Source organism: Hermetia illucens, chromosome 3 (genome assembly GCF_905115235.1).
Source record: "Hermetia illucens chromosome 3, iHerIll2.2.curated.20191125, whole genome shotgun sequence".
Lineage (NCBI taxonomy): Eukaryota > Metazoa > Arthropoda > Insecta > Diptera > Stratiomyidae > Hermetia > Hermetia illucens.
In genome coordinates, this window is record NC_051851.1 from 132,791,944 (window position 1) to 132,809,373 (window position 17,430).

At 40.8% G+C, this 17,430-nt stretch overlaps 1 protein-coding gene across 1 annotated transcript in view; it reads right to left on the bottom strand.

Annotated features, from left to right (window-relative positions):
- Positions 1-4,144: 4,144 nt before the first annotated feature.
- Positions 4,145-17,430, bottom strand: part of LOC119651855 — a 28,247-nt gene continuing 14,961 nt past the window's right edge. The window contains exons 3-7 of the mRNA XM_038055657.1: positions 11,232-13,039; positions 5,630-5,831; positions 5,318-5,514; positions 5,121-5,251; positions 4,145-4,988 (exon numbers count right to left, since the gene is read on the bottom strand). Coding sequence (XP_037911585.1) covers positions 4,614-4,988; positions 5,121-5,251; positions 5,318-5,514; positions 5,630-5,831; positions 11,232-13,039 — 2,713 coding nt within the window. The 3' untranslated portion in view covers positions 4,145-4,613. The remainder of the gene's footprint in view (positions 4,989-5,120; positions 5,252-5,317; positions 5,515-5,629; positions 5,832-11,231; positions 13,040-17,430) is intronic.

A 17,430-nucleotide genomic window follows, 5' to 3' on the forward strand; every position in this document is an offset into this window, starting at 1 on the left:
CCCATACATCATGTATCACACAGTGCAACAATTATAGAGGTATGATGTTGCTGAGTTCCATCTATAAAATATTCTCCGCTATCTTGCTAAGCCGGATAGCCCCGTACGCCCAGAACATCATTGGCCCATACCAAAGAGGCTTCACTCCAGGCAAATCAGCAACAGATCAGATTTTCTCTCTGCGGCAAGCGATGGAAAAACTGCTGGAATATGGACATCAGTTGCACCATCTCTTCATCGACTTCAAGGCTGCCTATGATAGCATAGCTAGGGTAAAACTCTACACAGCCATGAGAGAAATCGATATTCTGACGAAATTGATAAGACTCGCTAGGCTGACCCTGACCAATGTGCGAGGCCAGATAAAAGCAGCAGGATCACTCTCACCAATTCAACATCAGCAATGATCTAAGACAAGTGACTCGCGATGCAGATGTCAATGCAAAAGGCACCATCCTCTTCAAGTCCACCAAACTACTGGCCTACGCTGACGTAATCCCCACCTAATCCATATGGATGAGGATGACCCAGCCCGGAAAGAAGACGAGGCAATCCCTCCCTGTGACGGAGCTTTCAGGAATATCGTATTAGTGGACCTCGGCGCAAAACCGGGTTCTCTGAAGTTCCTTACTAATACAGGCCGAGACCGGATACCTGTTGTTGCACCGTTGATGATGAAAACGTTAACAACACGACCCTCCGACAAGATGAACAGCATAAATTTAATCCTCGTGGCTTTACAAACCTAATTTCGCTTGTCTGGAGTTCAAACATTTTCTCTGTCATCATCTTTTACTCAACTCTCATCAAGTATTCATTTTCTTTTTGGAAGATGAATTTTATTGACCGGCAGTAATTGGTAGACGATGGACGCGAATTGACCCCCACCACTTTTGCTGTTCTCTTATCCATCAATTTCAGTGGCGACATAGCTATAGGAAATAAATATTCATCGGTTCTTGATGCCTCATTGGTGACCGTTTACTGACTATGGTTTGAATCCCCATTTGCTTGTTAATTTTTACTCTTCCCCTTCATCTAAACTTGTAACTCCCAATATACTATGCGCTTTCATTTGAAAAAATGCAAACAAATCTGCGCAAGCGGAAATTTCATTTGCAACATTTGGCTGTCATAACAAAGCATTTTCCTTCGAATTTAATGAGTATAAGCTGGGAAATCAATCTTTATGCAGACCATTAATCGTAGATCTAAAAAATGTATACTTTCTTCCGGGTCATCTAAGTCAAGGTATAAATCTGATGCCTGGTGAGGATTTAAAGACTCATATACAGTCAATATCAAACATAGTTTTCCATTAACGGTGCTTATTTTCTTATCCTTTCTCCGTTGAAAGCAACTGCGTCGGATGTGCTTCTGGTATGGTAACTCCGCCTAGAAAATAGTATAACCTCGAAAGTCGCATTGAGAAGCACATAAACTACACGGCAAATTAAAGTCCAAACATGAAGCAACTAAAATATGCAAAAAGTACGAAAGGATAGATCCAAAGTTACAGCAGGATAATTTATTGACAGAAATATTTCATTTCAAAAATACTATTTGAAACTACATACCCTGCCGAGTATATTCCATATTCGAAGATAAAGTGCAAGTGATGTAGCGCTTATTTAACGAAAGAATAACTCCTTAATTTTCGTTATTATTACCGTTTTAATAAAAAATGTAAATAATAGCACATTCGGATTTAACAATTGTCCCCTTATTAACACCAAATAGTAAAAAAAACTCGTTAAACTATATTTCGATTTTTGTCCACTGGACGATGCACTGTGCGACACTTCGAGCCATAGATGAATTTTTCTCTTTGTCAGAATACAAAGAGTCGAATTCATCGTTGTTCATGGAAGGCTTACCTCACTTCCTTAGATTATTAAATGTATACCAGTATCCAGGCATGTTTTTCAGGGACATGCGGAGTCGTCGCCATGTCTTCAAGCAAATCAGCTCAATACAAAATCTGTGGAGCAGACTTAAGCGGGAAACAATATTACGATCCGTGCGGAATGCGGACGAGAGAAGCTGCGGACCGCATGCAGCTTCAATGTACAATGAAGATTTCAGGTCGGCAAAGTTCGCTCCACGTCGGCAAGGTTCATTCTGGCGACAGATTACGCCATTTGCAATTTGGCGGCGCTTTCCGTTTTCCGCTGCAACTTTTAAACAGTTACATTCATTCATTTGAATGAATTCTTTTTGAGAACTACGGAAGGCACTATTTGCGTTGCAAGTGCTAATTATTAATGTAACTTGTATTAGTTCCGTAGTTTCCATTCATAAAAAATAAATTTAAGCTGGAGGTACGAACACTCTTAGTGGCATTTAGTTGTATGATTTTTATAAGATAAAATGCACCCAGGTCAATTGTCCGCGCACAAAATCGCGGTCATGCGCATAATCTTCAAGTTTCTACAATTAGCGTATGCATCTTCCTATACTTTATGATTATGAAAGGAATGCGCCCTTCGAGGTCTCCTTCTCATTTTTGGTCTAACCAAAGGTCGAAGGCTTTCTCTGAGCAAAAGTCAACTAATATATTGCAATTTAATATTTTCTCTTTGTAGGTATTTTTTTCCTTTCCATACATATACTATGCTTCTTAGCATTCTTTTGAAAAGTTCGAATAACTTTTAAATTTGCCTCCTTGGCTTCAGAGCCTAATTATAAATTTATAAATTGTTGCCGTTGGTGAACTGGAAATCCTTCCCCAGCTACTAGGACACATCGCTGTATCTGGGATCTAACTGCTTCTTCTTTTTTTAGAAAGTATGTATGTGCGTTGAGTGCCATAACTAAATTTCAAATTAGCGCGTATTTTTCCTAATTAAGGGGGTCATCCCGTGTGTCGGATCCGCGGAATCGAATTTTTTTTTGGCATCAATTGTATCTAGATACAGTGTAGAATATATGGAAAAATTGATTTTTTGATATTCGGAGTGGTTTGGAAATTATAGTGTTGACCACGTGATAAGTCACATGCCAGATTTATGTCCCTCGCCGTAATAAAGCAAGTATTTATTGGTTCGAATGACGTTCGAATGACTTCGCTAAAAGGACAAGAATTGAAGCGAAGGCTATACATGTGTTTCTTGAAGAAATCTAAGGTTTATGGATTAGGTATAGTAGCTTAATAGTCAGGTTTATTGGCTAAAAATCGCATTCTATTTTTTAAATGCGTTCTTCTCGAAACCGCATGTTGAAAATCGGCTGCCATGGTGAAAAATGCTATGCTATGGTGAAAAATTCATATTTATATCTTTATTTGGTTCTTCACAAAAAAATTCTAAAAAAAGCCAAAAAAAAAAGGCCTTCGCACGGGATGACCCCCTTAAGAAAACTCGAGCTTGAAACTACCTTTAAATATTGCACTGGTAAATGCCTGCGTATATATTACAAACACTGCAACATGGTTGCCACGTTAATAGGGAATAGCGCGTCAACTACGTCCGCGCGACATTGTCCGAGGTTAATTAAAATCCCCTTAAACTTACTCCAGGACTTCCCGAGATACTTGCACTCCTCCTCGATTGTTTTGCATCATGTACTCCTGGAGCGGCCCAGTCGTCGGTCATCTTGGAGTAGTAGATTCCTCAGGATTGGGTAGCCAACAATGAAGTTGTCGCCCTTCCTTAATGTGTGATCTGTCCATTGTCTTTTTCGCTTTTTGATCAACTAATCCAAACGCCTGTATGCCGACCAAGTTCTTCGTTCGATGGTTGGTCACTTTCCATGTGCTACTAGTAACACAGAAAGAACATTACCACAGAACATGCAGCGAAGGAATATCTAACACTGTTAGGGTCGGTATCTCCGTCGGTAGAGAGCATGCTTCCTAAATTACATTTTGAAAAGAAGACTAAATGTCGCTCACAAAGTTGGATTGAAGATGAACACTCTTAAAACCAAGCTGCTCAGTCTAATGAGTCACTGCATTCTGCTTACCTCCATTAATGTCGAGCAGTTTGTGTATCTAGCATCGTTTCTGCCGACGGTAGCACCGAGCTTAATGCTGCTCGACATACACGCTTAATCCGATTTCGCTGGTTTATTCCAAATCCCACTATATTTAGTATGCATATTGAGCAGTTGTCGGTAAGTTCAGCATTAACGAAAAGGCAAAAAATTAAATTTGAACATTTATGGAAATCTGTATTTTAAAATATACTCTACGCTTTTACATGTTCGAATATATGATTACAAGTACTATATGCTAGGATGAATAATGAAATATAAACAAAATGGCTTTTAACATAAATCATGTTTGTATAGTCATAATCGAAACTTCCAGTTAGAACGTTTTTAAATTTATTAAAGCATCATTTGCACTTCGGTACAATAATTTCCTTATTATCTTGACTCCGTAATATTTTCTCCTTAATTACTGACTTATTGTACATCCTTTTCGAAACAGAAGATGTCAAATTATTTTAATTCAATTAGACTTTCTTTTTAATAAACTTTCATTGTAATCATTAATTTAAATGACGCAACGTCGACAGTTAAACATTTTTTCTCTTCCATCTTTACAACAAAATTTCAACATAATTACATTACAATGTTGACATAATGAAATAAATATATAAGTGATTCATTTACTTAACAAAATCTAATAAAAACTCATGAATTGTTTTTACAATTAAGTTTTCATTGGATACCTCGACAAAATACTGACTTCCGGTTGAATAGAAACGTTCTAGATCCAGCTTTCTCCGTGCATTATTGAAAAATAATCGATGAGGCTGCTGAGCAAGTAGCATACACTCGGACGATTCATTTGAAGTAATTATTATCAAGTCATTTGTACTAAGAGATGATTTTATACATGAAAAATTTGACGGTAAGTCATGCCTGTGAATAGTTTTAAAATCGAAAGGGTGCTCTGATAGGTTAACTGCTAAGACAACCAATTGTGGATCGCCAGTCGCCTCGTTTTCTTGTTTTTGATATAAAAACAAATAATTCTGAAACTGAGAAGAAACGGCCAGAATAAATATAAAGGATTAACATCAGTTGGGCTTCATAAATGTGAAACAAATATTAACATATAAAGCTTCATACAAAAAGTAGTGAAATGTATTTTTATGTAAAATGGTTCTTACCTCCACGGAACAATATATTGATCCCACAGTTTCGCCGACTGCTGTAATGAAATCTATATCAACCAAAACATCGCCAGTAGTATGTTCCCAAATAGTAACGCGTGTACCCCCTAATCCGATCAATTTATCATCTGCAAAAAGCCAACACAACACTTAAGAATTCAATTTATCTTCAATCTAAATCAATGGATACGTACCACTAAGAGTTTGCAAGTGGGATATTTCATGGCGCATTGTTTTAAACTCGCGAATACTGGCCAGCGTGTTAAGATCTGGTGTCAAAGAATATTTACACAATCCTGTTCGAATTGTGTTTGTAATATTCTCTTGCTTCCAGCACATTACAAAATACCGTGAATTAGTTATTGTTGTATATACAAGGTCGGTGTGAATACTGTAAGAAATTGGCAAGTGTTTCACTTCGTTAATAATAAATGCAATTTATTTTTTAATAAATGATACAATTTTCATTTCCACCTCCCTAACAAAAATACAAAAATTGAACGTACCATCGAACCGTGTCCAGATAGACAGAATGCAGCACCACTGCTGCCTTCCATTCGTCAAAATAGTAGATATTCACATAAGTTGATGCCATGTTGCATGCCCGGAATGAATCGTCGGGAAGTTGTTTTGCACGCATTTCTACGTATACAGGATTATTTTCATTCATACAAAGTCGATTTTTATATGGCGACGTAATTTCCATATCTGCAAAAAAGAAATTGTTGATTTTAGTTCTAATCAATATTTTCAAACCGTTTTCTATCTCAGGAAAGCAGCAATCAGCTCCAAGCGTAATGAAAAAGGCAAACGTCCAGAAACTAGCTGACGAAGCAAGAAGAAACGAGGTTCCTACCAAACTTCAAAAGTTGATAGTACGAGAAAGCAACAAACAGGCCAAGGGAAAATCAAAGCAGAAGTAATGGATCTTCGAAGGAACTTGGAAGAACAAACAAGGATAAACTCAAACGACAATATCAGGATCTAACCGAGTGGAAAAAACTGCAAGGGACAAGCTGAGCAACGATGAGAAACAAAATAAAGAATGCTATTTAAGAAAATACGAACATTGGCAAAGAGAACATACGACGCAATCTACCAATTTTACAGAATTTATAGATGGACATTTAGTAAAACATTATTATTATTTCCAAGTTGTCACAATCTCGGCAGATACCGGATTTTGCCTACTGCATGGTTTAAACCAGACTGAGAGTCCCAGGACAGCAAGGGAGGGATTTAGCTACAATACCTACAGCTGTCACTATTATGAGAACTACACCGACTTTCTCCAGACACCAAATTTGCTTCATTTTCGGAGCCAGTAGCTCTTAGTTCACCTTCCTCTCCACGTATTTCCGTTCGATGTTTCTATTATGGAGGATAGCAGCATCAATAATATACGCGGAGCGACTCGTCTTGTCAACTAACAGCACGTCAGGCTTGTTGTGTGGTATGTGGCGAAAAGTTAGAACTTACCGGTTCTAATACATGATGTAAGCAGAACTAACTACCAAGTACTGCTTGCGTTTCATGTCATTATACAAAATTAACGTGTCGGTACTGATGCGTGGGTCTGCATCGGATCTGAAAATCACCTGAGGTTCCCTCCCTTCTTCAACTCAGACCATTATTTGAAAGGATGTCCCTATATGTGCGAGTTTTGCGGGAGCAAGGAGGAGAGTCGAAGGTAGTCCTCAGATCAAGAAAACCTAATTATGCTTCATGATCCCATATATTATAAGTCACAATTGACAATTTATAATTAAAATAATAAAACCAAATAAATCATAAAATAATAATAATTAAAATAAATCATAAAATTATTATTAAACTCCGCCGTAGGGATGGATAGCTTCAGTCTGAATGACTACGCCACCGCAGCCTCTTAGGGGGTAGGTGAGGAAAGTGCAGGAACTTTGCAGTCTTGCAGATTGCTCACTATCTCCACACCTATCAGTTAGCAATTCGCGTTCGTGACTGTGCAGCGAGTCGCAGACCAGTACCGCTTTATTACTCGCAGCGACACAATCCCGGCCACCATCAGGGAGCATGTTCGACTTAAGGTCATCGGGGAAACTGGTGACTGCGAGTCGATGGGGGAAGAGGCGGCGGCATCAACAATTTCAGTACTCGCCGAAGCACTCTTCTCCACCGTCCAGCTGAGGTTTCCGCTGAGATTCGGGACGAATTCCAAAGAGCGTGTATAGAATTCTCGGATATGGATCCTTTGCACCGACCAGGTATTCCCAGGCTCCATGCATCTCCAGCAACTCCGGGAATTCTTTCTCAAATCAATGATGAGATTGCATCTTGGCTGTGTGCTGATATGTCGCTGCTGCAACTACAATCACTTGTGTATTGTGGTGCAGTTGCGGCTATCAGATTGCACGGTCAGAAGATTCGCTTTTGTATTATTGGTTTGAGTGACCGAAGGGACCCACCATGGAAAATTCGTCTGGAACGTAGGCGGGATTCACTAAGGCAGGATATTGCTAGACTGATTCAGATCAGCACTGGCAGTGCCAGCAGACGGGTGAGAAATAAAGTGCAGAGGGTTTACCGGAACTATGCCATCCCCAGCGAAACACCCGTAATTGAAATTCTGGACACACTAAAGCAGAAACTTTCTGTCATATGCAGTCGGTGACGACGGCATAGTGAAAGTCATTCCAGACGTGTCCAGAATGCAACATACTTGAGGAACCAGCGGAGCTTTTTCAGATCACTCAACGAATCACAACAGGGCGTCCAGACGGTACAGTTTTCGGTGACGAAAACGAAAGAGTATTGGGGTGGACTTTGGAGGGGCCCAGGTCTAGATCTGATGCAGAATTTCTGGTATAAGAAATTTACCAGCGTCGTCGTTTGGCACACAGTATAAATAAATAAGTAGTTGTAGGACAAGCAACTAGAGGCCAAAGAAACATCTTCAGTTGCTATATCGATTATGCATTATCCGCATACCTGGCTAATCGATATCCTACATCTGTATCGCATTGATCCGAAACTAATAAAGTTTTTGGCGACAGTCATAGTAGGGTGGCATACAACCTTATCAGTGCGTACATCTGAGGGTGCTAATACCTCAGAGCCCATTCATATACGGAAGGGCATCTTCCAAGGGGATTCGTTGAGTCCCCTTTGGTTTTGTAGCCCTTTCATGGCCACTGAGTGATGCTAGAGTGCATGGTTTTGCAATAAAATCTGGCCTAAGTTCCAAGTGCGAACTGACACACTTCATGTACTTAGATGATATCAAGCTGTATGTTGGCACTGACGAGTAGTAATATTAGGTAAAATCCGGCATCTGCCGAGATTATGACAACTCGAGTGAAAACATAATAAAAACGTTTCACTTTTAATTATCACACGAGAGTTAACTTTACCACTGTAGAGATAATTCAGCTCAAAATAGCAGTCACTTTTTCTGCTAACACCCAGCCGAAGAACGACTAATTTGTGTCAAGTTTTGCCATCCCGACGTCATGATTTATCCGGATTTAGAGTGCCGGAATTAAATTGTTATTTGCTATGTTGCGATCAGGTCATTCCTGGGCTTGGTTGCTAGTGGAACAACACCCTAAACTCACTGGAATCCACCTAGTAACAAACAAATGCACGAATCGGAAATTTGGGAGACAAAGTATCTACTTTAAACGTAAACGATTGGACGAATTCCACGATAAACGGTTCTATCCAAAATTTGTTCCGAGTTTTTTTTTTTTAACAGATTTAAGTGAAATATTGATGTAATATGATATTTTTGGAACACAACTTCAAATTATTTGAAAGATATGCTTAAATCACTGCAAATTCACTGTTATCACTGTATTTTCGAGCCTCTAGTTCTCGGAAGACTTCTGTGATATACCGCATCGCTCGCGAAGTTCACCATCCACAGGCCGTTAATCAGCTAACCCCCACGAACAGGTCCCTATGCCGCTACGATCGCCATGAATTTCGAAATCTCATGTCGCTAGCAACATACGCATGGAAAAAGGCGAATGAAATTCCGCTCCCGCTGCGATCACTATAAATGTCACAGCTAATTCATTTATTTTATTTTTAATATTTATTTATTTACAACTTAAAACTTATTTTAAATGAAGTCCACGCTGCGGTCGACTGGCGGCCATCAAAACAAATGCGGCACTCTCGCTTCCTTCCAGTGCCGTCTGCTTCTTGGAAGAAAGACTTCAGCCTGTCCAAGGAGATCCTTTTGGACTCCCCCCGCTCGAGGACGTTTTAGGGACTCTCATATGATGGCTGCAGGAGGATATCATTCCTCACCTCTCGACAGCGGGCTCTAGTACATGACTGTTCTGTTACATCCTCCAGAATTATTGCCTTAGGCCACCGCGTAAACCGATCAATGATCGTGAGGCAATACTTGTAGGCGTGGGAGTCTCGCAAAGCCAACCTAGGGAATACACTTACTTCCTTCCTAGCATGTCTAGTGACTTACACCTTCAGCATGCGATGCACTCTCTGAGGCAAGGGTTCACGTCCTTATTCATGGACGGCCAGAATAGCGGAAATTGTTTTCGGTGCCATGTCAAATTCAATTCGAGACCGAGAGAAGCAAGGAGAAGGAGGACTCCTCGCTTATAATTTATTCCAATTAAGCATTTCTAAAAAGTTGTAAATGAATTAATATAAAATAAGAACAAGTAAATAAATATGGAAGATAATAAAATGTTTTAATACAATTAGTATAATTTTTACTATAACTGGTGGCGAGACTCGCACGGTTTCAGATATAGTCACACGATTATCGATAGGTTCACGAGGTGGCCTGGGACGATACCTCTGAAAGGCATTACTGCACAATCTTGTGCAGACGCCCTCTGCTGAAAATTGATTCCACGCTTTGATGTGGCGGCAATTATAGTCACCGACCAGGGAATGTAGTTTGAGTCCTCCCTTTTCTCAGAGTTGGGCAAACTCCGCGTACAACCGCGTACCCTTCGCAGTCCAATGGGATGCTCTTAAGATGGCAGAAGGGCGCTATAATGGCCCATTACGACCCTTCTTGGTCTTAGTCCTGTCACTCGTTCTACTTGGCCTCCGGACAGCCAATCGAGGAGAATTTGCTGCAAGTTCCGCGGAGCTGGTATACGAGGAGAACCTGAGACTCCCCAATGACCCTGCTCTCGATATCATGTCGGGACTCTACCCTGCCGTTCTATTGCGTCTGCTTAAGAACGCAATGCCAAAGCTGAAGCCACCACGAACCACGCGAATACCGTGGCTGACGTGCCCAGCGAATCCTGTACGCATGTCCTAATTAGGACGGATGCTCTTCCAAAACCACTGCAGCCACCTTATGAGAACGACATCACTTTTTTTCGTTCCCACGAATGTAGTTAAAGTGATAAAATCAAATAGCTTCTCTCCTCTAGGAATACATTTGCTACTGCCCCAACAAATATGTTCAGGGTTTGCATTGCAACCTATTAAAAGCTCCGATTCTGCATACCCTACGCTAATGTACCGATTCTCCAATCAATCTTTTAAAACGATATGTGTTACTGACAAGCAGCTGGTGGGCCAGTTTAACGGCGGCAAAGAAATGAAATATTTGTAAAAATCCATCTGTTGTGCTTAAAACTTCCAAGCTTCATTTATGTACCAGCTTCCCACATACCGAATACTTTTTGCCTTAAAACTTTATACGGCAAACAACTGGTTATATGTAGACTTTAAACAGGCGCGACTTCAGAATAAAGAGAATACCTCTGAGAGTATATACTTGAAGTTCAGAACAAAAGGAAAACCATCCAAGGGAAAACTCGATAAGTTCACGGAAGAGATGAAAAAATAATCACATATCGGAAAAAAATTCGAGAGTATTTTCTTTATTGCCTGTTCTACTTTCTAAGGATCACTTCTCCACCCTGAAAATTTCATATCCTAGATACCTTAAATCAATAAGGAGCTATTAAGCGATCTTGGCCAATTTGGTCTGAATCTAGAAAAGTAGGTGAATAGACTTGGAGTGAAGATAAATATAAAAAAAAATATAAAAATATAAAAATATAAAAACAATGAACACGAAACAGAATTAAATTCAGATACACTCTATAAATAAGTTTTGAAACTTACCATTTAGTAATCTGTCGCGTTCACCCAACAGCTCCCATTCCTGCGGCAGGCCAAACATTTTTATCACTTTCATATACTTCCAGAAACTTATCTTCTGCTCTTGCACGATGATGAGAAAATCTTGTTCGTAGAAACCATGTAACACGGCCCCATTTGATTTTTGCAAAGGATTAGACAGCAGGTTTGGAGCTTCCTCTTCCACTAAACAGTCTACATTAGCTTTACATACAACTTCGGATTTCAATTCATCCGCTTCGTTTGAATTCGATACAACCGAATGGGAAATTGACGGATCTTGGGCAATATACGTATCAGATTTCACAGCTGCATCCTCCATTGAAATCGGTATCAAAAAATCATCTGTAGTTGAACTAACATTGATGAGAGTTTTCTTATTGCACTTGGGTTTTGACTTAGTCTTCCTCAAACGGTTCGTCAGCACCTTGAGAATCTTCGGTCGTAAAAGTCTTTGAGTTGATCCAGATGAACGTAATAATTTCAATGGTGATTTATGTACTGAAACCAAACGTTTCAGTTTACGCCCACGGGGCTTCCTCGAGATTATATCTGGTTCTACTAGCAAAGGGTCTGTAGGAGGTTTTTCTTTAAACTTCGCGGTATTTAATTCCACTTGAGAAATTTCTGATTCCAAACGTGGCTGCGATTTATATTCACTCGACTTTCCACTGATTGACTGATTTCTGTTTAAGTTTGTGACCTCATCTTTCGCAAGAAAGTTCACATTGTGTTCACTCAAATCATTCTCGACGAATTCAACCTTAGAATTTAGTTTGGGTGATTCCGATTCACTGATTGACTTCCTTCGCTTTGAATGTTGCGACAGTAATTCAAATGAGTTTCTTTCCAGTGATTTAATTCTACTTTCATGACTGGACGATCGTAACGCAGATGAATTATCTGAAGATTTTCTTGCTTGAAAGTCGATGTCTTCATTTTCAAGAGAAGCCGTATCAAAGCCGTTTAAATCCGATTGAAATGACTCTTGATCAATTGTTTCTTCTACTTCAATGGAATCCTTCGGCGAATTATTCGAAAGTTCCGACTTTCCCGACATCGCCTTTTCATCTTCTATGTGAATGCTACTGGCTTCCATATTGGCGAATTTTTCCTCTATTTCTTTCAGGCGGATGGGCTTCTCGTATGCAACGGATTCCATGCAAGAAATTACAGCAGGAACTTTCTGTTGCATATGCTTTTTCTGACATTTTCTTCCTACCTCGATTATATCTGAACGAACTTCCTTAGTTGATCCAGAGGGACTCTTAGTTGTTTCCTGCTGTTCTTGTGTACTATTAATACCGAGCTCAATTACTTCATAAGTTTTCTCTTTAGGCGGCATATGTAGTCCTTGACCGAACTCTCCAAAACTACAACCGTTTTTACGATACATACGGGTGTTATATTTTACAGTAGTTTTCGCTATTTCTTGATTATTATTGTTGTTGTTAACTGCTGCTGACCGTGTCAAGGGCTGCTGTGATAGACTCAATGAATTGTCTAATGCTTTAGAGTTGCCTTTTTGTTTTGGGTAGTCGATTCTCTCCATTATTTGTAAAACGTTTGTACCTTTTGATTCTATGCACCTATCCGAAACAGATCGTACAATTGATCCACATGTTCTTCGTTGTGTTGTATACGAAAATTCTCGACCATTTAGTGATAGAAGTTCGCGACCACTAATTGAATGTGATTCACAGCCATTAAGTGGATGCAGTCGATCGTCCAGATTTTCGTTGCAGGATTTGCTTTGTCCATCCGATAGGGATGTTATTGCTTCGTGAGATATCCTAAAACGGACAATGATTTAAAAAATATTAAATTGATTTAATGCGTGGCGAAAAAGGTATGTGTATATTTTTAGGATGTTTAGGAAAGGTCAGTTTTAATAAAGTATAATCAAATGAAGCAATGGATTCCCACTAAGGCATGTGTCCCCCTCGGACACCATCTTGTCGTGGTGGGGGAGCTTGTGGTAGTTTACTGCTACACTAAGTGTCCAGAAATACATGAAACATGGAAACAAAGGATTGTAAATCCCCAGAGGAGACAGGCTCTTCATTTCAGTGGAAAACCTACACCCGGTGTCTACGACGCGGTCAGCCAAAAAGGATAGTACAGCGACTCCCTTAATGAGAGGAACTGGAAATTTGACACTGTTGTTTAACTCTTCTAAAATACAGATGGAAACTTTAGCCGCAAAGGAGAAGGGACTACAGGCTTGTCTGCCAGAACCTTCTCCTCCGGCTGTACCAGGAAAAATGGAAGAAAAGGAAACTGGTAATGTGGATGCTACTGGTCTAACACCGGTATGTGAAAACAGATCCATGCAGCCCGGACCCCGTGAACCTGAAAGGGCTTCTAGCCGACGACAACAGAAGGCACTGCGAAAGTAGATGAAGTTTCTTGAGAATGAGGACATGTACATTGCTATACCACAAAGTGTGGAGATATCCAGAGAAATCGGACGCAAAAAAGCGGAACTTTCGGCGGAAGGTGAGGGAAAACTGTCAACCCCGATGAGATCCGTTAGTGGCGATTTTCATATCAGACTACACTTATGGCTACAAACATAAGTGTTAGTCAAATCAACCTGCAGCATCCCAAAACTTCTTCCTATCTACTGGCGGCAAAGTTGCAGGACTGTCCTTATATATTTCTGGTTCAAGAGCCATGGGTTCATTTTAACAGAATCTGTAGTGGATCAGTTAAGTCGACCAGGATCTTCTTCGATGAAAGATCCTCGAGACCGAGGGCCTGCGTTCTGATGTCGAAATAGAGGCAACCATGCTGAGACAATTCTGTTCCCAGGACCTTGTTGCGGTCAACTTACAATACCAGGTTAATGGTAAAAGAAGAAACGTCATAGTTGCCTCTGCCACTTACCTTATGATTCTTTATGCCCTCCGCCGACGCAAGAACTAAGGGATCTGGTAGTGTATGCAGAATCAAGTGAACTCGAATTTTTAATTTATCCTGCAAAAAATAGGGTGCGACCCTACGTTCGTGGGGCCAAGAAGAAGTGAAGTAATTGACCTAACAATCTGAACTTCAAAGTTGTTAGAGTTGATTAGAAACTGGCGAGTGCTAGATGAAGTCTCACTCTCAGATCACCATTACTTAGAATTTGCGATAGTTAGACTATTGCAGAACAGCCTGGAATGGAATGGAATTCTAGGAAAACGGATTTGGACGAAGTTCGATGATTTCTTAGCGACTAAGGACTCATTTGGCGATAGAAAATCAAATGAAAACTCTGAATCGCACACTTTTAGAGTGCTTTGGAGAGACTTGTCCTTTTTCCAGAGGCCAACGTGGTAAAAAAGTTCCATGTTGGGACCGAGAACTTCAGAGACTTCTAAATCGTGCCTCCAAAAGCAATAAAAATGAAAACTGGCTAAACTTCCGGAACTCGCAACGTGAATGTAAAAAGGTCGTAAAGCGTTCGAAACGAGACTCTTTTAGAGCATACTAGGAGGAACTGGAAGGTGAAAGGAAGACTTCCAGGCTGTGCAGAGTCCTTAATAAGGATGAGACGGCCAAGTTGGACTCTCTTAGAAAACCGGATGATATTTGCACGAACTCCAGAGTTGAATCTAGACTCTCTTGGAAGTACACCACCCGGGAAAACAGGTCTCAGAAATGGGAAGACGTGAATTGGCGGTTTCCGCAAACCCTTCAACACGAAGATGTTGCAAGGGGAACCGCGAAAGCGGTTGTTAATAATAATAATAATCGCTGGCGCAACAATCCATACTGGATTAGGGCCTTGAAGTGCGTTAGGGCACTTCATTCAAGACCGTTACGGTACACTACAGTACACTGTATGAGGCAATGTGGTCAGCATTGCGCTCACCCGAGATTATTACTCTGATTTGACTCAGGTGCTCATTCACAGCTGAGTCAACTGGGCGTTGAGTAGTACTTTGATCACTTCAAATCCCGTTAAGGGATGTAAAAACGGATTGAATTCTGTTTCTTGATTCAATACGGTGGATTTACTCTGGGTACCTGGTCATTGCGGTGTAGAGGGAAATGAAATCTCGGATGCCTTAACAAAAGAGGCTTTAACTTTCCCCATACCCAGACCGGAACCAGCAATTGGGGTGTCGATAGCATTGGCTGATGCTGCTATCAAAAACTGGGAACAACCTTCCCATAATGACAGATGGCGAAGCCTTAATGATGGTAGACTGAAACTTTTCCTATCAGAACCAAACAAGCATATTGCAAAGTTTATCCTGTCGAAAAGCAGGAAGACTTGCAAAAGTATTGTGGGCATTCTGGCTGGGCATATGTTCAGAATTGGAATTATCCAAGATAATACGTGTTCATCCTGTATTAAGGAAGCGGAATCCACGGAACAGTGCCCCGCTTACGGACGCATCAGACATCAAATTTATGGTGCTGATGTGTTCCAACTACAGCGGGTAGCATCACATCCACTAACGGAAATCCTGCGATACATAAACGAATCCAGGATATTCCGTTAGATGGGGGAATCGAGTACAATGGACCATTAAGGTCTGAGAGGGAGGCTTTGCCTCTCCCCCTCCTCAAACACACACATACACAAGGTACGTGTCGCTATAAAAGCTTGATGTTGCTTTTGTCAACTTTGTTTCGGCGTATAAAAACATCAACAAGACAATAGACAATTCATCGGATTTCCCGACTTGATGCTATGCTTTGTCGCACCGATCTGACTCCCGGCAGGTACGGAGTGGCAGGCTGTTGCCTATGATGCCAAGGTTTTCGATGTTTATGATGCAGTGCAAATTCAAATGTTGATCTTCATAGTTTTGAGCAGTGTTAGTAAGTTAGTAGTTAAAGGTATCTCGTCATGGCGTCCTGCTGATACTGGTCCACAACTTTGAAGATGCAGGACAGGGAAAAGGAGACTGATTGTATCTCCTTATTTTACAGACGTGAAAAAAAGGAAATCGAAGAAAAGCAAAAAAGGAAAAACAGGATAAGCCCAGGGTGTGCGACTCTGGTGTGCGATTATTGAAGTAAAAACTGAGATAGCACACAAAAAACTAACGTAAAAAAGAAAAATGAAAAAGGAAAAACGGAGGGGTTAGCTTAGATGTGGAAAGTGAAGGGGGTGGAAAAACATGAGCAGGAGAGAGAAGAGCGAAGCTAGAGTCTGATACTAGCCTCTTTGCGAAAGGAAAAGTTAGAGACTAGAAGTACTTGAACGGGATGGGGGTTAAGTCCGCACGTGAATTTTCTAGGATTGAACCTTTTGGCATTGAGAATCCCCTTACCGTTAGTAAAGTTTTCCTGTATGAAGGACCAGGTTCGCCCGATACAGCAAAGACGACATGTGTTGGAGAGAGCCTCATGAGACCAAGATAGCGCTTCAGGGAGGCTACAGTGAGAGATTCCAATTTTCATCTCAAGGTATTTGGGAGCGAATACTGAAGAGGAGGCATAATTAAGGATTGCTCTGACAATCCCTCTAAATAGCTTGAGGGCTTCTCTAGGGTGGAGTCCCCGGTTATTCCCCGGGCAAAATGTATGATCCTGTGTTACTTGTGGTCCTTAACTGTGACTTACTTAACTGTGTTATGCTCAAGATAGAAGTTATTGGTATTGAGACCGCATACATTGAGCCGAGGACGATAATTAGAAAGTTGCCAGCGTATTGGAAAATTTCGACTTTGCTGAAGCATTTCAGATGCGGAAAGGTCGTATAAATGTTGGAGATTACTGGGCTGAGGTCACACCCTTAGGGAATGCCGTTGTTTATCAGGGCATGATGGCCCTGCATGGTTAACGTCCTATTGCGCAAGATGTTCCATATCGATAGGACGATGTCGGAAGAAAGATTCATGTCAGCCATGTTTCCTATGAGAAGGGACAGGCCCACCCTCTCGTAAACTTTACTGATGTCTAGAGAAAGTCCAAGAACATATTTTTTCTGGCTCAATGGCGATGTGAAGTAGCAAGTTATTGAGGCACGAGCAGATGGACCTGCGACTCCTGTAAGCAAAGCTTTTCTCCGGGAACAGAGAACGGGGCTTGGGAAAATCGCCTTTGAGAATGGGATATTCTTTCACCTGAGCTAGGATGTGATTGGGCTTTGCGAGTTTGCGAGCTTGTGATTTGGGGAAATAGATCTGCCCCTGATGGCTCTGTGTTCTTTTTGGCAAGTTTACTTTTAGGTTTAACGTTG